The sequence below is a fragment of the Ursus maritimus genome, unplaced genomic scaffold (genome assembly GCF_017311325.1).
Source record: "Ursus maritimus isolate PB19 unplaced genomic scaffold, ASM1731132v1 scaffold_12, whole genome shotgun sequence".
Lineage (NCBI taxonomy): Eukaryota > Metazoa > Chordata > Mammalia > Carnivora > Ursidae > Ursus > Ursus maritimus.
Window position 1 is genome coordinate 51855785 of NW_024423564.1, and position 24396 is coordinate 51880180.

Sequence of the window (24396 nt, forward strand, 5' to 3'; positions counted from 1 at the left end):
CTATCCAAAAGAACAACTACAGAAATAGAACCAACTGTCAAACGGTTAAAGCAAAAGGGTTTTAGTGCTAAGTTTTTCTTGAAGTAAAACTTGATTTTCCTTCAGGGGAACTAAAGTGGCTAAAATGTTATTAAATGCTTATATACATTTCTAAGGACGTAATGACCATTCCCCACCCCCCCACCCAGCCCCCAGGCCTTTAATGTGATTCTCAGTCTTTAGAATATGGGAGAGCTTGTTAAAACTCAAATCACTGTGTCCCACCCCCAGAATTTCGGATTCAGTGCTTCAAAGAGGGGCCTGAGAATTTGCATTTCTGGTAAGTTCCAAAGTCGGCTCGTCTGAGGACCACACTCTGTGAATTACCAGGATAGGTAGATAACCGAGCTCCCTTTAATCAGTAGTTAGTGGTTTGAGTAGGCATTATCTGAGGTGGTGCTGCAAATCTGCAGATGTTGGTGATCAGGGAACTAAGGGTAAGGCGCAAATCACAGTGTTGAAGGGATTGGGGATGGTGGGAGGGGAAGAGCCTGGAGAGACAGAAGGAAATAGGAGTGAAGGGCAGGCAGATTGAGGAATTCACGTGAGAGGGAGAAATCCAACCTGACATTGATCTCACTGCCTTGTGAAGTGACTGCTTTATTGAGTTTGATCGCTGAGGTGGTGACAAGAACTGTGCCTAAAACAGATGGATAAGGCCCTGAAGGTTTTATTGTATTCCCTTCTGTATTAAATAGCAGAATGGACAAGTTCTTTGAACTTTTGTAATGATACTCATTTTCCTTGACAGTGTGTATTAATTGCCAGATGGGGAACTCTTTCTTTTGGGCAAAGAAGGTCATAAAGATAAGCTGTGACAATTAAATGGCCACATTTCTTTTATTTTATCAGTATGGTTGGAATCTAAGTTGAACAGGATAAGATGTACACAGCTTTTCTTCAGAGTTCTAAGACATGATTTTTGATGTCTAAGTTCACATGGAAACAAGGCAGAAAAGGATGCAACCTTGAAAAACCAATTTTTACATTCCATTTGGTTGTAATTATTCAATATATTATTTTGATTTTAAAAACTAAAATCTTGCCATATATACTTGGATAGTATATAGTCATGAAATCATTGGGATTTTTCCCTTCCACCTGTGGTCACTGGCAAAAGAATGCCCAAATCTATGTTAAAAGTCTGATTTAAAAAAAAATCATTTCAATGAAATAGTAGTAAATAAGAATTATGATTCCTTTTTCTATGAAATGTCAATAATTAGGAGAAATAATATTAAAATTCCCAAATACCTCCATGATAGCAATATTCAGGAAATAATATTATATGGTAAACATTTTTAATAAACAGCAGCATAAAGTAATCAGTGTTTAATATCATCTCTGGTGTGTGAAATACAAATGCACATATCCTCAATATAAAATAGCCTTTTTGTCATTACATCCATGCTTGTCTATTTGAAATGCCCATAATAACAAATCAAACATTAAGTAATACAGTGATTAAATGCATGCAGTGAAAATAAGAAAAGATATGGGAGGGCAAGATAGCTGAATATTGCCATGATATATCTGAAGAAAATCTACATCGAGTTAAAAAAAGAAACGAACAAAGGAAACAAAGAAACAGACCGGATATAAAAATGCAGAGATATATTTTCACTTCTGTGATACAAACCATAAACATAGTTTTGTGCAAAAAAAAAAAAAAAAAAGAAAAGAAAAGATCTGAAAATAAAGTCATCTTACAAAACATTGTCAAGAAAGCAAAAGATATTTTTCAGTTTGTGAAAAAAATACTATTTAATACAAAAGGGACTGTGTTATGTAGTATCACAGTGCTATTATAAAATACATTATTACAAGTGGTTTTGAAATTTGGTTTGCTCACCTTAATGACCTCAGTAATTATAAAATGTTTAAAATAAATGTTATAATTCTTTATAAAAAACTAACTTGAATTTATTTTTTAACCATAGTAATGTTTTTCCAGAGTAGGTATTTTATTGGCTCATGGAATGCTAATTTCCCTTTAAGGGACTCCTAGAAAACTCAGATTCACTGAAATTGTGTTTACTTAAAATAATAAATATTCTTGGAAAACAATTGATTGTCGTATGATATACAAAATTGTGGTTTGAATCTTCATCATTAAACAGTTGCATAGCAACAAAAGGATACAAATATTCTCCTCTACCTAAAGTTAAGAAATGTAACTTTTGAATCAGCTTATTTATGTCACAAAAATATTTATCTCCCAATAAAACTGGATATAGCCAATTCTTTGAGTTCACAGTACCGATATGTCCATGTTTATTGTTTGAAGATTCAGTGTTTGGGAAAATTGCAACACATTTGGTAAACATATTTCCTTGATTTCTCATCCTAATTGCTTTTTTTTTTTTTTTTACAAAATTGAAACATCAATCTGCTTCTAATTCTTTTGCGTTCTCCTGTTCTCCTCATCAAATATCATTTCCAGGAATTATTTTATATTCTGTAAGTCTCTTTTTAAGTCTCTTTAGCTGTAAAATAAAAAAAAAAAATGAGACCTTGAGACATTGTTCTTAGAATAAAGGAGTTATTTTTTTAACAAGAGAAAAAATCAAACATAACATTCCTTTCTATATAGAACTTGGAACCCATAAGAATTCTAAACTTGGCAAAAGATGGCTAGCAGGTAAGTGGCGTGAGGTGCACATTTGATGCCTCCCTCCTAATTAAGGCAAAAATTATTACGTTGCTTCTATTCACCAGCTTAAAAAATTCAGTTCACGGTAATCTTTGAAATGAGAACTCAGTACCTGTTTGTATTTTTTTAAAATACTGTGATATTTTGCAAAATAGAATTCATAGTCTTTGGATTCCAACTAATTCTATGAATAAACTGTCATAACTTCCGGTGCTGGAATAACATCTATGAACATTTCCAGATCAGAAAAAAAGGTGAGAGAAACTTTAACTAGATACCGGTGTCATAGAGTTTCCTACTTCCCCAGAGTTCACTGATGGTGAGCACCCCTACACCTTGGACAAGTCCTATGCAGGAGGTTGTAAGCATCGATGTGCTGGTCTGCAGCCACACCTCTCTTCTTCACTGTTACTGGTCCAGGGAAGCTTCTGTGAGGCTGTCCCCATGGGCACCCTGGCTCCTCTCCCATGGGTGCTGATCTAGGCCAAGGGGCCATTTTCCTGACTGTGCTTCCTTTGGTTCCTCATTTCTAATGCAGCGGAGTGAACTATCAGCCAACAATCAATTCCAGCATCCGCATCTAGCCTTCTTATGGTCTGATGCCCTATATTATTTCAAGCGCTTGTGTAAACACACTGTGGAAAAGGATGTGTGGAAAAGGCCTTCGTGCTCAGCAGAGGAGATTCACAAGGAGGCACACTCTGCACCTTCCCAAAGAGGCCCCACTATGTAGAAGGCTTTGGGGGAATCTTACACTTGTCTTATGGCTCGTTTCCATCTGGTATTTCAAATTTTGCCTAAAGTTTCCTCATTGATTCTGAACATCATTTCCATACAAGTATGCATAGCGTCTAAATTGAATCAACATAATTCCTGAACATTTGTCCTGAAGATAAGACAGCAGGTAGACAAATGCTACGGTATATACATTTTGGGGAAAGACCAGTCATGGAGCACGAAGGCAAAGACACAAAGCACCATTTGACTTTCCTTTTTGGTTTGATATTTAATGACAAAATTCTTTTCCTCTTCACTGGTCTGCAGTTTTTAGTACTTGAAACCAGATGTCCCAATCCCAATGCCATGTCATGTACCCCTGACGGAGTGTTAATCCCACAATGTGTTTTTTTTTTTTTCCTGGCTGGTGTCTGCCCTGCTTGGTAAGACACAGTTAAACTTCACAGAAGATACTTGTTGCAATGTCTGCTAAATGAGAACCTTACTTTAATAAAAACATTTCCATTTAAATCTTTTCTACGGCTTTCTAGTTTCTCCTGTGTACCACATTTACAAAGTCGTGCGTTTTACAGTTCTGCGGAAATCATAGATTCGGTGTGTCCATGAATATTGGAGTCTCCTAGCAAAGATGGTTGCTTTGAGTCTATTTTGTAGGGTTTTTGAGATTTGTTGCCGAAAACGGTGATACCCATCCCACCGGGATGATTGGGAATGGACATGTGCGGTAGTAAGGGAATATTGGCTTCCTGGTTGGATCCCGAAGAGGGCAAGCTGGTCACATGACCAGTGCTCGTGGACCCACTGGCGCTGCTCGGGGACCGACTCTTGGGCGGCGGGCAATGCTGAATCACTCTGGGAGGCCCTGCTGGCTGATAATGGGCAGCTGGAAACGCTGCATATCCAGGAGGTATCGGATATCCATTGATGGGGATGAATCGCTGGTTCTGAGGTATCGGTGGGCCAATGAAACCAGCTATCTGGCCCTGTGGCGTAATACCCTGGCTCGGGAACATATAATTGGGGTACCTGGGGTTACTGAGATTACTCACTGGGCTGGCACTAAGGGAGGTGGTCTGCGTGGTGGCATTTCCTCCCGAAGGGGTCGTAGAGCTGGTGTGACTGGACAGTCCCTCCCAGGAGCGAAGCCGGACATGAATATCTTTAAATCTCGGTCTCCTGGAAGGAATCTCATTCCAGCACTCCGTCATGAGGCTGTACATTCTGGGCGGGCAGTCTTCGGAGCAGGGCAACAGCTGTCGCTTCCTCACCATTTCGATCACTTCCTGGTTACTGAATCCGTAGTACGGCTGCAGTCCAAAACTGAAAATCTCCCACAAGACAACCCCAAAGGACCAGATATCTGAGTCGGACGAGAATTTGCCATACATGATGGCTTCCGGGGGCATCCAGCGAATGGGCAGCAAAGACTTACTCTGCACCCTGTAGTAATCGGCAGAGTATATCTCTCTGGAAAGCCCAAGGTCTGAAATCTTGACGTGAAGTTGCTCTCCGATTAAAATATTGCGAGCTGCAAGGTCCTTATGGACAAAGAAGTGACTAGACAGGTACTCCATGCCGGCTGCAATCTGAATTGCAATGTGCAGAAAATCTCCGTGATCCAGGCTGGATTTTACGGTCCCGTCTTCATCACTGCTACAGCCGACGTCGGAATGTGGGGATCGCATGATAAGGAACTCGTGGAGATCCCCCTGATTCATATACTCGAAAAGCATACACACGGGTTGCTCCTGAGTGACAGCACCGAGAAGGCAGACGATATTGGGGTGGTGTAGTTCGGCCATCAGGGAGGCTTCCTGTTGAAATTCTGTCCATTGCTGGGGGTTGTTGTAGTCTTTCAAGGTCTTTATGGCAACCAGCTGAGCATGGTCCATGCCTGGGAGATAGAGATGGCCCTTATAGATCTTTCCAAAGGCACATTCACCCAGTTCTTCCATGAAACGTACAGCCGAGAGTGGCAGCTCTTTAGCCTTGCTCTATATAAGAAGAAGGGAAAAGTGTGGTTTAAAACAGTTCTTAAGGCAAGAAACCTTGGCCTCTGAAAGAAGGGGTGGGGCATATAGAGAGAGGTTCTATAAATCAGACTGAATAAAATACTGTAGGTCTGTAAGTCTTGAAAATCATCAGCCACAACTTAGAGGGGGTGCCACGGACGGCTTTCTTTCTTTTCTTTCTTTCTTTCTTTCCTTTTCTTTCTTTTTCTCTCTCTGTCTCTCTCTCTCTCTTTCTTTCTTTCTTTCAGTTAGCCACTGTTTAGTCCATAATTAGTTTTTGATGTAGTGTTCAATGATTCATTAGTCAAGTATAACTTTCCCTCTTCACAGATGACATGATATTTTATGTGGAAAACCCAAAAGACTCCACCCCTAAATTACGAGAACTCACACGGCAATTCAACAATGTGGCAGGATACAAAATCAATGTACAGAATTCTATATGCTAACAACGTAACTGTAGAAAGAGAAATTAAGGAATCGATTCCATTCACTATAGCAACAAAACCCTAAGATACCTAGGAATAAACCTAACTAAAGAAGTAAAGGATCTATACTCTAGAAACTACAGAACACTTATGAAAGAAATTGAGGAAGACACAAAAAGATGGAAAAACACTCCATGCTCATGGATTGGAAGAATAAACACTGTTAAAATGTCTATCCTGGCCAGGGCAATTTACACTTTCAATGCCATCCCTATTAAAATACCATTGGCATTTTTCGAAGAGCTGGAACAAAACAATCCTAAAATTTGTATGGAACCAGAAAAGACCCCGAATTGCCAAAGGAATGATGAAAAACGAAGCTGGGGGCATCACGTTGCCTGACTTCAAGATATATTACAAAGCTGTGATCACCAAGACAGCATGGTATTGCACAAAAACAGACACACAGATCAATGGAACAGAATAGAGACTCCAGAAATGGACCTTCAACTCCATGGTCAATTAATCTTTGACAAATCAGGAAAAAATATCCAATGGAAAAAAGACAGTCTCTTAAATAAGTGGTGCTGGGAAAACTGGACAGCCACATGCAGAAGAATGAAACTGGTCCATTCCCTTATACCATACACAAAGATAAATACAGGTGGCTTTCTGTGTCCGCTGCGTCCGCATCCCCTGCTCCAAAGGCAGTTTGCTGCTGCCGGAGCCTAGAGTCTCGCTACTGAGTCCAGCAGCATCGGCATTGCTCAAAGCTTCCAACAGATGAGGGCTCTTGGCCCACCCCAGACCTGCTGGATCGGAATGTGCATTTAACAAGACCCCAGGCGATTTCAGTATCATGATAGTGTGAGAGGGGCTGCTGCAGGGGATGCGGCCTTAATTCTCAGCCTGGTACATTAAGCGTGTGTGATTTGGTCCTAACCTGCCTACCCTTGCTACTTCTTTATATTAGTATCACTTTACTTACATAGGTCTTCTCAGTGTCCACCCCTAAACACCACGGCCATTCTTGCCTAACAGCTCTTTTCTGCAAGGCTTTCTTATCCTTAGGGTATTTATTGTACGAAAAGCCAGAGAAACCAAAATGAAAGGCTGTCCTCCTGAGGTGCTCACAGTAGAGGCAGGGAGGTTTGCAATGTGCTCTCCAGTGCTTATCAAATCTGGCTCCCTCTGAAACTCTCCCTGACCACTAAGGTCTTTGCCTTCTCTGGAGTCCTTTTGCTTTACTGTCTGAATGCCACCACACACAAGAGGCAGTGTGAGGGCTGGTTACATGCATGGCCTCCCCAGTCAGACAATTTGAATCTGAATCCTGCCTCTACCACTTACAAACTGGGTGACTCTAGCTACAGTATTTAACCACTCTTTGCCTCAATTCCCTCATCTGTAAAAGGGAGGATTATAATGGATAATTGTACTTATCTTGTAGGTTCTTTATGAACCTGTAATAAATGAACATTTATAAAGTACTCAGCATGATGTCTGGCACATGGTAAGTGCTATGTAACTTTTAGTTGTTACCTTGCTGTTGCTGTTCTTTTAATGAACATTTTGTCCTCTCAATCAGACTTCAATTTCTTGAAGAGAGGCATTGCCCTTCATACCAACCGATAACCCTACAGTTTCACAAGTGGGTTGTTTACTAATTAATGCTAAGAGAGACAGGGAAAAGCATCTAGCTCACAATGAAAACAAGTATTAAATTGTCACATTTGATCTTGGCAATAATTTTTGAAATTCACTTCAAATCTAGCCTGACTTCTAGATGAATTTGTTAAGAAAAAAATCATTAAAGCAATGCGTTTGTACGTAAACTAATTTTAAAAATAATCCCTGCACTTTAAATTTTTCAAGAAAAAGAATACTACTCTGAGTATTCCAATTAAAGCTGACAATGTTGCAAATACATACAGAATTCAGAGCTCTCTGTACAGAGTTTAAAACAACAGTTTAGAAGATTAAGTAAAATATTTCTCTAATCCAAACTCAATTTAAAATTTAAGATGATTAGCTCTGTTCTGGGTTGATATTTTCCAGGGCAAAATGCCCATTAACCTAATTATGTAAGTGTAAATAAACATGCAACAAAATACTTAAAAGGACAAAATAAAATTGACAATTTGAAACATTAATTTTCCCATGCAAATAATATTTCCTATTAGAAATAGATCCTACTTATTCATTATGCAGATCTCAAGGGGTTTGTATTTAGAAATGTCTTACAGGAAAGTTACTTCCGTCTAAAGTAATGGTAACTTATTGCTTTAAGCGTTCAGTAAATAAAAGCTTATTGATCCAGTCCTATTCATTATAGTATCGTAGGAGCAAAAGAGTAGAAACAACCTAAATGGGGGCACTAGGGTGGCTCAGTTGGTTGAGCAGCTGACACTTGATTTCAGCTCCGGTCATGATCTCAGGGTCATGAGATCAAGCCCTGAGCCAAGCCCCATGTTGGGCTCTGTGCTGGGCGCCGTAAGCAGGCTTAAGATTCTCTCTCCTCCTTTCCCTGTGCACCCCTCCCCCCTCTGCTGCTCGAGCTTGCTCTAAAAAATAAAATAAAATAAAACTTCCTTTAAAAATAAAAAAAGAAACAATCTAAAGGTCTACCTAGAGGAAACTGGTTATATTAATTATGGTAGAACCAATACATAGAGTATTATATAGTTTAAGAATGGGGATATTTTCTATGTACCAATATGGAAAGTTCTCCAAAATCCTATTGCTAAGTCAAAAATAAAAAGCAAAAGAACAGTTAATGCTGCATGCTGCTTTTGTGTGAAGGGGAAGGTGAAAAAGAATGAATATATTTATGTTTATTTGCATATATAGAAAGAAACTCTGAAAGGACACTCAGGAAACAGCAGTGGTTATGGGGGAGTATAGAGGTGGGAACTAGGATTTTCACTTCATGCTTTTTTATACTTAAAAATTTTTGAACCAAGAAAAAAGTAAAAAAGTAAAAACATATGACCAATCTTTCTATCTGACTGAATATGGAAATTTCTTTTATAATCACAGGTCCATCCACTATTTTTCCTTTGGCTTATGGGGGTTGGATTCTTATGGGAGCTACATTGTTCCTCTGGGAGAGCTGCATGCCGGTGATGGGAAGGGGAAACATTTGAACCAACCCTACTTTTTTCTCTTGTGGCACTTAGATGATTTTGCTTGTGTGGGATGACTAATCCAAGGTGAATTTCTCCTGCATGTTGTTAAGGTTGGGTTTTCTAACACAATTTTTCCTAGTGATTCAATGAATCCAATTTATGTGAAGGTCCCTTGAATGACATCGTCGTTATTATTTACTTTTCTACCTAACCAGGATACCCAGGCTTTGGTGAGACAGAAGGGTATGTGAGTAATAAAATTTTTGAGGGAAAATCGGAATTAGTAACCACACTCAAGGAATATTAGACTGATGTGATGAGGAGTTAGGACTACTGTCTCTTGCCCCCACTGAAACTAACACATAGGCAGTGCAGGGCATTCAAGCTGTGTGATCTCTGGAGTCATGCCAATCTGAATTTGCATATTGGACCCGTTGCTTTCTATTAATATTAGTTAATACTTACATAACATTTACAATATGCTAGATTCTGTTCTAAGCACTTAAATATTAACTCATTTAAGACAACAACCCTGTGAGGTAGGTCCTGTATCTTAGCTTGACCTTGGGTGAGCTTCTTCACTTTTCTGAACCTCTATTTCCAATCCATGAAATAATATAATATGCAGCTTCCATAGTTACACTAGGGATTAAATGCAACAATGTACGAAAGCAGTTTCCACCTAGTAAGTGATCTTTACATCAATCTTATTATCCTTATTATGGAAGTAACCCAGCAAGTGGAGTAAATGCAAATGATTCAGATCCATTTACAGCCTTAAGTCATTCTAGATCGTGTTCTCTAATTCCCTTTATGTTTTCTTTTAAAAAAATGCATTGAATTTCCTCCTATTAACCCTTCCCTGTTCTCCTGTAGTCGTTAGTTTAAAACAAAAATCTTAAAATCTTAAAAATCTTCACTCTCAAAACAAAATTTGTTTTGGAGGCCAAAGGTGGGTCCAATTGGAGTGGCCGGCTCCTCTAGGATTCTGGGAGATGAAGACAGGTGGAGGGAGCGAGAACCCACGTGGAAGAGTAGATGGTGGCAGAAGGGACAAGGAAGCAAGCTGGCCAAACTTCTGGGGACTGCAAGAGAAAGAAGAGGGGTGGACAGGACTTTGGCACCGGCCTGACACATGGCCCCTGAGGCTTCATGGCTAAGAAGACTGGCTGCATTCCCCTCCACTGAGGTAAGCACATTAGTTCTCTTCTATTTGCCCTTGGAAAAAAGAACTCTTACTCTTACCATTTTACAGATGGAGAAAGAGGATTGAAAAGTATCAAGAACTTTTTAGAAGAGCCAAAAAGAGCTGCACTTGTGCTGCAAGGCCTTCTGCTTTGGGCCACACTGTTCTGTCTGAAAGCAGAGAAGTTTGCTGGCTGGCAAGCCCAGTTTGACACAGAAGGTCTCTGGAGGCTCAGCCTGGGGCCTGACACCTTATAGGGCTGTGAGGCCAGCCTTCAGTGTGTGGTCACTTGGCGGAGTTACAATTGTTCTTTTCCCCCCCGTTCAGACACATGAGAGGATGTTTTCACCCCAAGTGTGTCTTGTCAGACCCCACCTGTCCCCAGTGGGCCGTACAGCACATAGTCCCAGCTCTTCTCTAGCCCAGAGAAGGAAGGAGCAGTTCACCACAGCTAGTCCTACCCAAATTTGGGGATTTTGTTTTGGAAAGAAGCGCAGAAGGCAACGAACACGGCAGACTTCCCAAAACCTTTCCTCGGAACACCTGTGCAGCAGCCAGCCTAGAAGTACCCAGGAGAACTGCTCAGAGCTTGGTTTCAGGGGAACACGTTACACAGTGATTTGCATTTTTAAAATGCTCAAGTTACTCAGTACAAATGTGTCTTAACTACAGACTCATTTTCAAATTTTACATAAATCCTGAACTAGTTAAAAAATCATAAAAGCCCTTAAAGCAGCCGTCAGTAGACTGTACAGTGACGGCAGGAAACGAGCCGTATTGTTGAGGAACAGATGGTTTACATTACACAAACCCTTTAGGCTAAACTTGTTTAGGTCTGGCATATTGTAAATTATATTTTAGTAATGAAAGTGAAATGACCTCTGCTTGACCTCAAGTGGGGTTTGTCTGTTTGAACCAATGTCGTGGAAACCTATGAAAGAAAATGAAGTCATAAAGTTTTGGCAGTTCAATTTTGGCTCATTTCGAGTTAAGGGGTTATAAATCTGTTTAGTTTTTGTTTGACAAGTATTTGTCATACAGGGATGTACAAAATGTAAAGAAGTGTAAAATACACATGAGGCGCGGAGCCAAAGTAAACCAAGTACAAAGGAAAACTGGAATGAACAGGGTCCCGGGTTCCTATCTCTTCATCACTCCCTCCATTAGTTGAATGACAAGATGGGCTCGGTTTATGATATGCTGTAAGGCAATTAAGCACCTTAAAACTGAAACAGGCTTTCAGTTTAAATGTTAACATTTTTACTTCTCAAAGTAAACACACATCTGCCTCAGTGAGGTTTTAAAAATTATATAATGGGGGGGAGAAAAATCAAAGTCGATGTAGAAGTTGATCCGTGATTCTAAACTGCAAATTTGCCTCTTCCCTTAGACGTTTTTGGAGAGCAACTGTATTAGAGTTTACATGAGCTCTTCACAGAAGGAAAATGAAGGGAGAACATTCTAGATGTCATTTAGCTGTGAGTCAGATGTGACTATTGCAGTCCTGTCTAAACTGCTGATGGAGGCCAGGCTAATGCTGGTGCCTTCCTTCACCTGAGTGACAAATACTAAATGGGGACATGGGATCCTTTTGGATCTATGACCTTTACAGATGAAAGCAAGGGACCATGGGTAGAGTTTTTTTTTTTTTTTAATTGTCATTATGTAGGTGGCAGATGGATAAGGAAGACAGAATCGATGACTTTATCTCCTTCTCCCTTTGGGAAGTTACACCTTAGGTGATAACACATTCGAAAGGATTCCTCTGGGTGACACAGCTTAACACCCAAGCTGCCATTTCCTGTTCACTTTACAGAAGTGATTGCTGGAGGGGATGAGGTGAGGATGTCAGGATGGCCTGCATTTGTGTGCGTCGTGGGTCCACGCGTTTGTGACTTTTTGCTTCTAACCTGAACAGGGTATGAATGCTCTACTTTTGAGCCCCACTTGAAGTTGGACACAGAGAAAAGGCTGACTGACATGAGGTGGAGGGGAATACAGCCCAGGGTGGTTCTCCAGGACAGGAAGGGGACTCCAACAGCAGATGCTGAAAAGAACTGAAATTCTATTCATACGACTGACTCACCCATGCCCTGTAGTCCCTGCAGCTCCTCTCCTGGTTCCTTCCCCAGGACCTAATGCTCCAGGATGGCTGCCTTTTCAAAATCTCATTTGCTGTACATTTGCCAGTTCTGGTGGGAACCAGGTGCCTTCCGGAGAAGAGCAGGTTCCACATTGGGGCACTGGTTCCTCAGCCTCATTAGAATCAGAGTGGGATTTGGGGTAATAGGACATCACCAGGTCCTTTTTCTCTTTGGAAGCACAGCTCTCCTGAGATCTGTATTCCCTGGGGATTTGCTTGCTGTCTGATTCTCAAGCACTAACCAGCATAGTCTACTTCACAGCAGGCATTAGAACCCCCTGGAAGGCTTGTTAAAACACACATTGCTGGGACCCGATCCCAGGGTTTCTGATTCTGTAGGTCTGAGATCCTGCAGTTCTGAGAAGTCCAGGTGATGAGGATGTTCCCAAACTGGAGGCTTCACTGTGAGAACCACTGGAATAAGTGAATATGGCTTTCTGGAACAGACAATTACTAGTGGTCCGGATCTCTGCTCCTAGCACGACGAATGACTACAATGTGTCTGAAGGACCTGGTTGGACAATTCTGACTTTCAGGAGCCAAAGAAAATAATACTTGGCTTCAGAAGACACTTTGGAAATGCCAGGTAAGGTAAATTTAAGAACCACTGGCTGGTATTTACTGTGTTTATAGTCTGCTGCTGTCTCAGTGAGATTCAAGGTTTTGAAATTAAATCACTCTATACCTTGGGCTATGTCATCAGTTTATTCTATTTTCATGGGTAGCCAATGGTGTGGGATCTTTTTAAATAGCCGGTTGTATCAGTCAGTCAATGGATACTGTATACCAAAGAGCATACATATGGAATAGTATATGAGGACCCATGCAAGAAGCATGAAGAGGGAAGACACAGCTCCTACCCTAGATGTCTGTACTCGAGTTTGATAATAGCTACCAGGAATTGAAGCCTTGCACCGTGCCAGACACGGAGACCACAACAATGCCTACGATTTGGTTTTGGAGTGCTGAAATGTTAAGCTGTAAGTACTTTATATATACTGACGCTTTCATCCTTACAGTAACCCCAGGAAATTGGTCACTATGATATTACCCCCATTTTACAGATGGAAACCCTGAGAAACAGAGTGGTTAAGTGATCCCATAGCTGGTCAGATTGTTATGTCAGATAGTAGAGCCTATCTTCCTAGTGACTACTTCACATGCCCTTTGTTTATTCTCTCAGTGCTGACTGCATCAACTCATTCAAACTTCATCCCAATCCTGTGAGAGCCACACTATGATGTCCCCATTTTATGGATTAGGAAATGAAGACATTCAGAGGTTAAGCAGCTTGCCTAAAGAAGCCCACAGATCAAGAGGTGGTGCCAATGCAAATCCAGCATGTCTGACTGCAAAGCTGGAGCATTTCTCCGGGAATAATTGTCAGTTTTCATGTTCAGCCTCGAAGGGCTCCATAACTTTAAAAGCATAGGGGGGCACCTGGGTGGCTCAGTCATTAAGTGTCTGCCTTCGGCTCAGGGTGTGATCCCAGAGTCCTGGGATCGAGCCCCACATCAGGCTCCTCCACTGGGAGCCTGCTTCTTCCTCTCCCACTCCCCCTGCCTGTGTTCCCTCTCTCGCTGGCTGTCTCTCTCTCTCTCTGTCAAATAAATAAGTAAAATCTTAAAAATAAAAAAAATAAAAAAAAATAAAAGCATAAATCCCACTGGTATAAAAGTGGAATGTCAAGGTATAATTGCTCTCTGGTCTCTGATCTAGACCTTACTCTGGTTGATTCTCTGTTGTCTCCATTAATTGACTGGGACAAATGAACAGAACCTTTCCACAGCAGCCTTTGCCTGAGTGGGACACAATAGCCCTGGAGAGTATAGAAAATAGAGATTTCTTAGTAACTGGACTTAGCTGTTGACAGGAAATCTGCTTGACTCCAAAGCCTATTTTCCATTCTTGTGCATTTTACTGGTTCTGAGGTAAACAGTGTTCAAATTGCAAAACAATTGGCTCTACTCCTCAATGGAAATGATTACGTTTTAAAAACTTAAAGGCCCCAGCCATTTCATTTTGGGAGGTTATGGACATTTTCAAAGACTACAGCCGAACTAAGTGCCTTCCAGCTTATGCCATCAAATTCTGGAGGGAGTTTCAACTAACAGTCTGCCCCATTTGCCCAGAGTTCAGCTGTACTTCTCTGGAAGTGATTTATCTTCGGAAGCAGTTCTTTTCTCTTTCATGTCACTTTCTGATGGTTAGTTTGAATGTTTGGTGGTGACCAGGGTTGATTCTGTGGTGGTTACTTGGTAATGTCAATGGGAGAGGTTCAATCCTGCCTGGAAACAGGCAGAGCAGAGGCCAGAACTTCCAATGTCAGCTTGAGCCACCAGTGCTCATAGCTTGAGCTCAGGTGTTTGGGTCAGCCTCAGAACTAAGGCAGTAGAGTGCCATGGAGAAGCTATCGGGACGCACCTGGGCTCTGGACCTGGGCAGACCAGGGTTCAAGTTTTCTCACTCCCAGATTAGGCTCAAATTAGCTCTTCCTTCATAAGATCATAAGAGAGATCCCACTGGGATAATGCATGTGATGTACTTTAGCTTATTTGTAATACCACTTATAATATACCCACTTCTACTACTCATTCTCCCCGGAAGTCAAGTTTCTACAGGCATAGATTGGCACTGAGGCTCCATACTGGACAGCCTCCCAGCCCAAACTATTAGACCCTCTCCACCCTGATGGATTTTACCCAGGGTGTCAACAGGGTATGGGGCAGGGACATTTATGCAAACCAAATAGGAATGGGATACCAGAGCCGTCCACAGAGCTCCCTCCAGTATCTTTGCTGTGTGCTTCCCTTGCTTCTGTCCTCACCCCAGGTAATGTGGGCTGCTGGATCCTAGAGCTTCCTCACAACCCATATTATCCTGTGCACAGCATTTGGTAGTTGATTAAAATATTTGCGGTTGTTCATATCATCACTGTAACAAAAATAATAGTCACTTCTAGCTATTGAGCACCTGTGAAGTACCAGATACGCTATCTCAAAGTGCCAAAAAGATTGGATGTGGCGGTGATCTGGCTGCGACAACTGTCACCCCCTTGATCGCCAGGACTGACTTGGCTGATCTGGTTGCCTGGGGGGGGGGTATCCCCTTTTTCCTTTCCTCAGTGCTCCACGCACATCCCCCCGAAGCTGCACGCTTGGTCAAAGAGGATGACCTTCCCTGATAGAGGAGGACCGTTCTTTGATCGAGGGTATACGAGTAGCTGTGCTCCCCTGCTAGAACCTCCAAATAAGAAAACAACATCTCTAAATACTATTTCTGTCCTTGTTTTACAAGGGAGAAAACAAAGGTTCAGAGAACTTGCTTAAGACCTCATGGCCAATAATCAATGGAGTTGAGATTTGTTAAATATCTCTCTCTCCTTACAGTCCTTGCCCTTTGGAGTATATCAAACTACCTCCCAGAAATAGACTAAGAAAAAAATGTGGCTGGTAAGGTAAGTTAGGCCCAGAGAGTAGGGATCCTTAGGACTGGGAGGAAGAATTTTATAACTTGAGATTGGTCCTTCCAGATTGGGGAATGTACATCGAGTGGGAGCAAAAGCAATGCCAGAGGATGAAATCAGCATGAGAGAGAGAGACAGACAGACAGAAAGAGAGAGAGAGAGAGAGAGGAGGGGGAGGAGGGAGAGAGGAAAAGAGGAACCGAAGGAACTAGTGAAGGAAACAGAGGAGATAGGAGGAAAGCCAAGAGAAAAAGTATTCCAAGATGGTGGTTCAGAATATCCAAGGCTCCAGGGAAATTAAAGAGGATAAAGACTTGGAAAAGGCCATTGGATTGAATTACATCACTGGTGATTCCCTAGAGGGCCCTGTCACTAGAATGATGAGCTCAGAAGTCTGGGGAGACAAAGGCTTTAAGGATTGAGTGTTAAAGCTATTGAGGACATTTTAGCACCAAGTATGGTGACACTGAGTAAGGCCAGGGGTTCAAAGGGAAAGCCAGACCACAGAAGGACTTTTTAGATGGAAGCATGTTGCTGGCAAAAGGCGCAGGCCCAGAGAAGATAATCAAGTGTCAGTACATTCAGCAACTACTTTGGCTGAAAAGGAAAGGAGAGAGGAATTGCCTGGAAGTGAAGAAACCAAGAAGTTGGCAAGAGATGGAGGTAAATTGAGAAATAAAATAGAGTCGCCAGCTTCAGAACATGAGCCAAATCCTGCTTTCCCCCAAGTGTTTCTTATACCAGCTCGGAGCTGCAGGAGTCTGACCCACAGCCCTGTTTAGGCTTTGGCTGTGGCCCTCCCGAATCCCCACCCCCGTGTTCTTTGTTCCCCATTCTCAAACTCCTCCACCTCTTAACTTCTCTGTGTGCCTGAGTCCCACGTAGGTGAGTCATGTAGGGAAGGACAGAAGCCCTCACCCCCTCTGCTGTGTTGGAGTGGGAGGCTCTGGCACTTTTCTCACTCCCCAAGGAGAGTGCCCCACAGCCTTTTCTCCATACAGATACTACACAACAACTAGGGAGTGGGGGAGGGGGGCAAAGGAAAGGAATCGTGGAGAAGGGAAGTTAGGGTTTCCCAGGCTTCTTGGAGAAGGTTCATTTTCCACAGTACTCTTAAAAAACACCCACTCGGATGGTAAAATTTGTAATGCAATATAGAAAAATCCTACTTAGTTCACGCATTGCTATAATACCCATCAGGAATTTTAAAGACGGGAAAGAGAGGAGGTTATCTTATCCAACTGAATGGCTTGAAATCTCCTGCCGAACAAAAGAAAAGGAAAACAAATGAACAGTACCTTATACGAACAGGGTCTACTTCATTTTCTGAACAGCTGAGAAAAGTGAGACTCAGAGAGGCCAAGCGGCTTCTCAGAGCCACAGGGCGGGCGGAGGGGGGGTGCGGGGGTCGGGGTGGGGGGGTGGGTTGGAGTTTGGAGCCAGAGGAGCATCTCAGGTTCCTGACTGTTCATGGCTCAGCGCTGAGATGCCTCCCTGGTCCACGGACTTCCTTTCCCCACAGATCAGTGGGAAACTCAAACCTCATCGACCTCTCTGGGGACCCAGGCCGGTCTGTCAACCAGTCTGTCTGTGTCTGCTATTGTCCCCACTGAAGGGTATGGGTTTCTAATCTCCTTGAGGAACCTCTTCTTCACGCAAACACTTGGGGGAGCGGGGAGGATTTTAGCAGCTCAGCAAGTGGAGAGAGAGAGAAGCAGTTTAAACTCTGAAGGGCATATTCATTTGGATCAATAAAAATCCTGGAGCCTCTGACTGTTGAACTGACCGAGGAAAAGTAGTGTAAGGCTCGAGCTTACCAGCTTCCATGCTTTATTCTTTAACACCCCGCCCTCCAAATATCCTTTTGATTTTACCCTGGTAGGGTGTTTGTTTTCAGGACTTTCCCCCCCCCCTCTTTCTTTCTTATGTGTGTTCCTTCCTTCCAGCTTTTATAGGTACATGTAATATTTATGTGTCAGTGACCTTTCAAAGCACTTTAAGAGACTGACTGTTTACAGTTAGGAATTTTCTTTAAGGTCTACGAAGTCCTTTGTGCTTTTTCCAGGAAAGGCACTCAGTAAGAACCAAAACAAACAACAGAATAACTCAAATTTGATTGGAGCCAAATCTCAGAAGAGAATAAGAGAAAAAGAGTGAGCATTTGTTTTTGTTGTTTCTTTTCCCCTACTCAACCCCATCAAAGATACTTGAGCCATTCCTCCTTACAGTGTAGTTCAGAATTACTTGAGAGCTGTTTAAGGCTAAATTTTAAGCCTTGTGTTGGAGAAATCTTGGCACTGGGAGATTTTGCAAGGGACACTTCAGAAATGATGAAAACGATGTTTACTTCACCAAGTCTTTGGGAAATTTTGTCCCAGTATATTTTACGTGTGTCTCTATGACCATGGAGGATAGAGGACTGTTATGGGTCTGGCCAAATTTCACATGCCTTTGGCAGGATTGGAGCTATGTCATTTAGACGTCTGACTGTTACACAAGACTCTTTAGGATTTATCACAAGCCAGGGTGATGCCTGTGGTTAGTGTTCAGCCCAAACTGACCAAATGGAATCATAGTCAGTTGTTTGCCTGACCCCCTCCCACTCTCTCTTCCCAGCATGATTTGTTCTGTGAAAAAGTTATTATGGGGTCAGGTGAGTGCAAGGACTATATTTAGTCATGAAAAATCCTATGTTCACATTTCATCTCTTCCAATCTCTAGCTCTTTGATTTTGGACAAATTACTTCATCTATAGGAGTCTCAGTTACCCTGGTTGTGCAGTAGCAATACTCACACCTGTATTATAGAATAGCTGTGAGATTTAAATGAGATGATGAATATAAAAGCTCCTGGGATAGTTCCTGACAATTTGTATCCCTCAACATGCACTAGCTCTTTCCATTTATGCCACAAAGCTCCCTGAGATCTCTATTTGAAAGACTGTATAAATCCACAACATCATGTCTCTTGGACATCATGCTTTGCAAAAAAACCACTGCTAATAATGGAATCGAGTTGCAGACTGAGGCTGACCTACACAATTGACCATTCTCCCAAATGGAAAGAAATCTTCTCATGGTTCCTGCTGCAGCACGGAGGAGTCCGCCTCCCTGGGATGGTGGCAGCGGCAAGGTGACGGCTGCGACCGAGCTGATCTGGGTCTCTCTCCTGCCCAGAGTTCTTGCATTTCTAAGGGTTCTCAATGTTTAATTACAGAACTGACAGGGAGAGAGTCTCACAGAAAAAGACCACTGCACTAGAACTTTGAAGCCTGGGAAATGTAAAAGGTCAACTGGCTGTTACCTAATGAATGTAGAATATTAACCCCTCTCTTTTCTTCTACTCCCTTGTAAGGTTTAAATGTGATGTTCTCTAACATGCTGCAATGTATGTAAGCCGGCTAGCTGGCAGCTAGGATGTCAGAAACAACTGGGCCTCCGCCTCTACCTGTCCCCCAACCTAGCGAACACGGGGGTCTTCAGGGTCTGTGGGTTTTTGGTTTTTTTTTTAATGGTTAAAATTCACACTTAAGAGAACTGTGGTTTTGCTTGGGACAGAACACTTAAAAATGAATTTTTAACACTTAAGAAATCTGAAAACCTTACCAACAAATAGGATTACAACCGAAACATGTTTTAAGACTTTTTAAATTAAAAAACAAAAGTCCAAACACAAAGCAGACTAAAATCAAATGAGGGCTATGAGTCGGTCCCAGTAGGCAATTCTACTAATTAGTTAAAAGGATTAGTTAGAGTGTGAAGACATTTTCCCCTAAAATTTTATTAAAGAGATGCATCTTCTCTTTAGGAAGGTCAAACAAATAATATGGTCACTAACCCACGGAGAAGATAAATATTTGTAGAATGAGTGAATGAATGTCCTATGGAGCTGGAATAAGAAGAAAAGACAGGCTTTTTGGATGCCTTCTAAATTATTTAAATGAAATCTCTTTGCTAAGAGGCCTGGGATTGAGGTTCTGGCTTTCTGGAGAGAAAGCCTCTGTTGTATTTCAGCTTCAAGATGTGGTGTGTGTGCTCCATTTAAGGTAAGGGCTGGTGACCCTGGGTTCCTTGCCAAGACCTGGAGCAACCCACGTGTTGAAAGATGAGGAGGAAAAACTAAAAGGAAGTGGGCTGATTTAGCACAGAGATGAGAAGGCTAAGGTGGGCGATCATAAGACAGCATTCGAAGATTATAGAAAGGACAACACTTCTCCTTAATTATGCTTAAACCAAAGAGAAATGGATTTAGGTTAGGCATTTAACCTAATGAGCTCCTAGGTTAGGACTTAGGTTTTGTTGTTGTGGCAAAAAAGCACATCACATAAAACTTACCCTTCTCAAGTGTACAATCTGTGCACGCTACTGTGCAATAGAGGGTTTTTTGGACAGTGAAGTGAGTAAACCATGTTTGTTTTCTTTTTCTCTCTGTTCAACTCTTCCTGTTTGATTGGAAGAGTATGGTCTTTCTTCTTTGCAATTTTGCAAAATAGCTCACACTCTGAATCCTTAGGAGAGATGAGGTCGTAAGGATTCTTTCTAGCCCAGACCCCATGGTAAGGCAGTGATGGGGCTGGCCCAACACTGACGTGGGCACACTGTTGAAAGAATGTTCCAGCTCCCTGGGATAAACGTAGAGAGGTACAGTTATGCTGAAACTGAACTCCCGAGCTTGTAAACTCTGAGTCTGGATCATGTGATTTCTAAGCTGGGGAGGGTGGTCATTTTTGCTTTAACCTGAAACCTACAGAATCTATGCAGCCCTGTCCTGCTAATTTTACCTTGGGTTTATATGCATTCAGCATTGACATCTCCACATTTTGGCCTCTGACGTGTTTCGGTTGCCTCTGGACAGGCGGTGACGAGGACTTCTGGTTATTGCGGCAGACACAGATAAAGAAGAAGAGCAAAGCAATGGCCAGAGGAATCGCAACACTTGGCACCAGTATGTACAAGATTTCCATTTTATTCTTCTCCTTGGAATCCTTCGAATCTGGGTACAGAAATAGAAAAGAGCAAAAGTCACACTAGTTCCAATAACGTGTATAATTTTACATCTCATAGTTGAAAATGACCTCTGATTCTTCTATACACACAAATTCCCCGGAGAAAAAAGGAACCATTGCTTATTACAATTTGTTTCTATCAAACCTTCAACATAATTTATTGAAGTTTAAAAGTTTAAAGTTCAAGTGTTTAAAAACTGCAGAGGCCTAAAAATTGTGAAGCCTTTGCATTGTGTGGGTCCCGCTCTGATGTTGCCTCTGTTTAGCAGCAGGCCTGCATTGCCCTGACACCTTCAAAGTTAAACGTCACGAGAATGGACTGTATATACCCAAGAGCATTCATGGGGACCACAGGGCTCTTCTTCCATTGGCTGCTAGCCCAGATCAACCACCACAATGCGCTCTTCTAGGAATCATGCCCTTGTCTTGGCTGGTTTGAACTTAAAGGGCCAGTCCTGCATCTTCCAGAATCAATGTCACTCAAGAATCCTGGTCCCAGGGTCCACAAAACCACTGGCCTGAAAATATGGGGGACCCGACTTAGTCTCTGTTGAGCTGTGTGACCTTGAACTAATCATTCACCTCTTGGGGTCTCACTTCTCGCCTGCAAAAGTGAAGTATCTATTTTGGACGGTGTCTACAATTCCCTCCAGCACAGCATCATTGAATTACTTGACATTTTTTGAAACCCCAGAATTCTTCCTAAATGATTTCATACGAACCCAGTAATTATGAGTGCTAACACTCTGAAGTATATTTTGGTAATCTTATATATCTACTTTACCATTGCTTGGAAGAGAATATAATATGTATAGAAGGACACGAGGCATACTTTTAAAAAATCGATTTGAGTCTGACCTTCAAATACTTTGGGCGTATGATAATAAATTATTTGACTGACAAAACAAACACAAGAATGATGGGCAATAATTAGAGGGTTATATAATACATGCCCTGATCACCAATAAGCTCATCAACTATCTTGCTTTACGAAAATCCGAAGTGTGAAAATTCAGATTGACCCCAAATTTGGAGCTGATTATTTACTTAACCTAGAATTAACCATGCGTCCATTCTCTCATCCTCCCACTTGTTCAGTAAGTCAATAAACAAAAAGTACTATCACCAAGCACTATTCTAGGTACTGGGAATATAAAATTAAATACGGTGTGTCCTTTGCCTTTCAGGAGCTCATGGTTGGGGAAAGAAAACAGAGAAAAGGTCATTACAATATGTTGTCGGAAATGTGACAAGGGAAGTAGGACTAGCGTGGTCAAGAGACCCAAAGTCTCTCTAAATCGCGAGCTTCCTTAGTACATATCAATGAGAATACAATACAGAGTTTATGCCTGCACACACCTGCTTTGGGGACCTGTTGTCCAGCGAGATATAGTAACTAAATCACGCTGCCTTCTTCCGACATAAACAGACTCAACACACGAAGTAGGAGGGGCTGTGCTGTGGGCTAACCCTCAGAGAGGTTTGGCGAAGAGTAAAATCTACTTATTGAGTATACTAAAAATAACGGTTTTAGTATTTGCTGAGTGTTTTCTAGAACAAAGTCATGTTAGCTATTATTATTAATATGGGCTAGGTACTGTTGGAAGTTCTTTTCATTAAGTCATTAATTTTATCTTCACAACCAACCCCGTGTGAGGCAGGTGCCATCCTTATGCCCATTTTCACAGGTGAGGAAGCTGAGGGGACAGAGTTGTTAAGTAACCTGCCCCAGGATATGCAGCTAGTAATTCAAAAGCTGGGACCTCTCCCCTGTTGGTCTTGCGTCATATCTCCTGCCCTAGACACTCCACACCACTGCCAGGAATTTGAGAATGGCTGTTGTTTGGCACCCATTTCCTCATGGTAGGACTTCTCTTGTTTCACAAAGGTAGGAAGGATGAGGGAGGTCTGAACAGCGGAGAAGGACACGGAAGCTTTCGCACTCCCCACTTTATACAGAGGCAGGTAACACCTAACCCAGGCGTCTCTGGAGGCCATTCTAGCCGTTCTCATCCTAGGAACTGTTCTCAGTTTTGTAAGGATCGTGTCTGCATGTCTATGGGTGGATGGACAGAGAGAAAAGAAATCACATGGAAAAGTGCTTACCACAGGGCCTAGCAGATAGATAGATCTTCTATACCAGGAATATAATAGATCCAGAATAGATCGTCTATCTAAGATCTATCTATGTAGACACTTTAGAGACAATATAGCAGAATAAAGGAACGGTGTGTCTTAAGAGTCAGAAACCTCTGAAGACTGCCTTTGTCATCATCTGTGCAACATTCAGTAGGCACTTAGCCTCTCTGAGCAAACCCACCTGCAAAATGCGAAGAGCAATACCTATTTTGTAGGGTTGTTGTAAACTGCAAATGAAGGAACATAGGAAGTATCTACTCTAGTACCTGTTACAGCTCAGTCACTTGATGTTTAGCCCTTACCCTTAGAGTAGAAAAGGATTCAGAGATAAAAACTTTGGGCAGGGAATTTTAAATAACCTTAAGCAGGAAACAACCTCTCTGACCCCCATCTCCTCATTTACTTAAGGGGAATAATTGCTCTATTTGCTTTAATCTGTTTGGTTTGTGTGAGAGATAATATTCATGACAAAACTTCAGAAAATGGAAAACTTCCACACAATTGTCGGATGCTATGATTATTAACATTATAAAAACACTTCCAAATTTCTCAGTACCCTAGTGTGTGCCGGGCCTGGGGGGTGAGGGTGGGGTGGGGAATCCCTCTTGTTATTCTTGGATTTTCGGTGAAATCATTATGAGGGTAACGATTACAAAGGAATGAGGTTAATTTAGTACTCATGTAACGCTAGTCATTTTTCTGGCCCAGATTTTCAGCAACAAGAGAAAGTAGGGCTCTCACCTGTCCGGCAAACAAAGGAGTCTATTCTGTACTCATTCCGTATCAGATTATTCACGGAACGCCTGCGATTGTGAACGGGAGATCTGGGACAAATCCCCCTGTGGGTCTGCACCAGAACAAATTTTAAGAAGCTGAATCCTTTACAGACAGGCAAACTTGGCTCCTTCTGATTACACGGAGGATATGCAAATGAGCCCGCCGTGTCTTCCTGCCAAGGGAAATAATCAAGCAGAACAATACGCAGCCATGTTGGAAGTGACTGAAAACAAATTTCGGCCTCTTGTCCACCTGAGATACGGCACACTTACTTGCCCACGCACCTCTCTCCACATTGGGCCAGAAGGGAGTCAGTCTGGCTCAAAAAACTTCATGTAAAAACAATCCACAGAACAACTAACCTACTCACAGAAGATCAGAAAACTAACATTTGTTCAAGCTCTTTTTAACAGCCTCACATTTCTATTCATCACTTTAACCGGGTACTTGGTGTCCTCTCGATTTTACATGTGGACGAATTAAAACTAAGAAAGAACAAATAATTTGGCAAAGCCAGAAAGAGGTGGAGTCTGGGCTGGAATGCAAGCCTGTCTGCCTTTAGTGCTTCTATGATTTCAAAATTATATTACTAATAAAAATCAAAATACTGTACGGAATTGTTCTTCATCATTGTCCTTAAGATTCCAAGGCTCCCTTTAATGAGGGCTAATATCTGGTGGGG

At 41.9% G+C, this 24396-nt stretch overlaps 1 protein-coding gene across 1 annotated transcript in view; it reads right to left on the reverse strand.

Moving 5' to 3' along the window:
* Positions 1 to 1356: 1356 nt before the first annotated feature.
* The window catches only part of ROR1 (receptor tyrosine kinase like orphan receptor 1), a 127010-nt gene continuing 103970 nt past the window's right edge, over positions 1357 to 24396 (reverse strand). The window contains exons 6-7 of the mRNA XM_008690779.2: positions 20574 to 20785; positions 1357 to 5424 (exon numbers count right to left, since the gene is read on the reverse strand). Coding sequence (XP_008689001.1) covers positions 3997 to 5424; positions 20574 to 20785 — 1640 coding nt within the window. The 3' untranslated portion in view covers positions 1357 to 3996. The remainder of the gene's footprint in view (positions 5425 to 20573; positions 20786 to 24396) is intronic.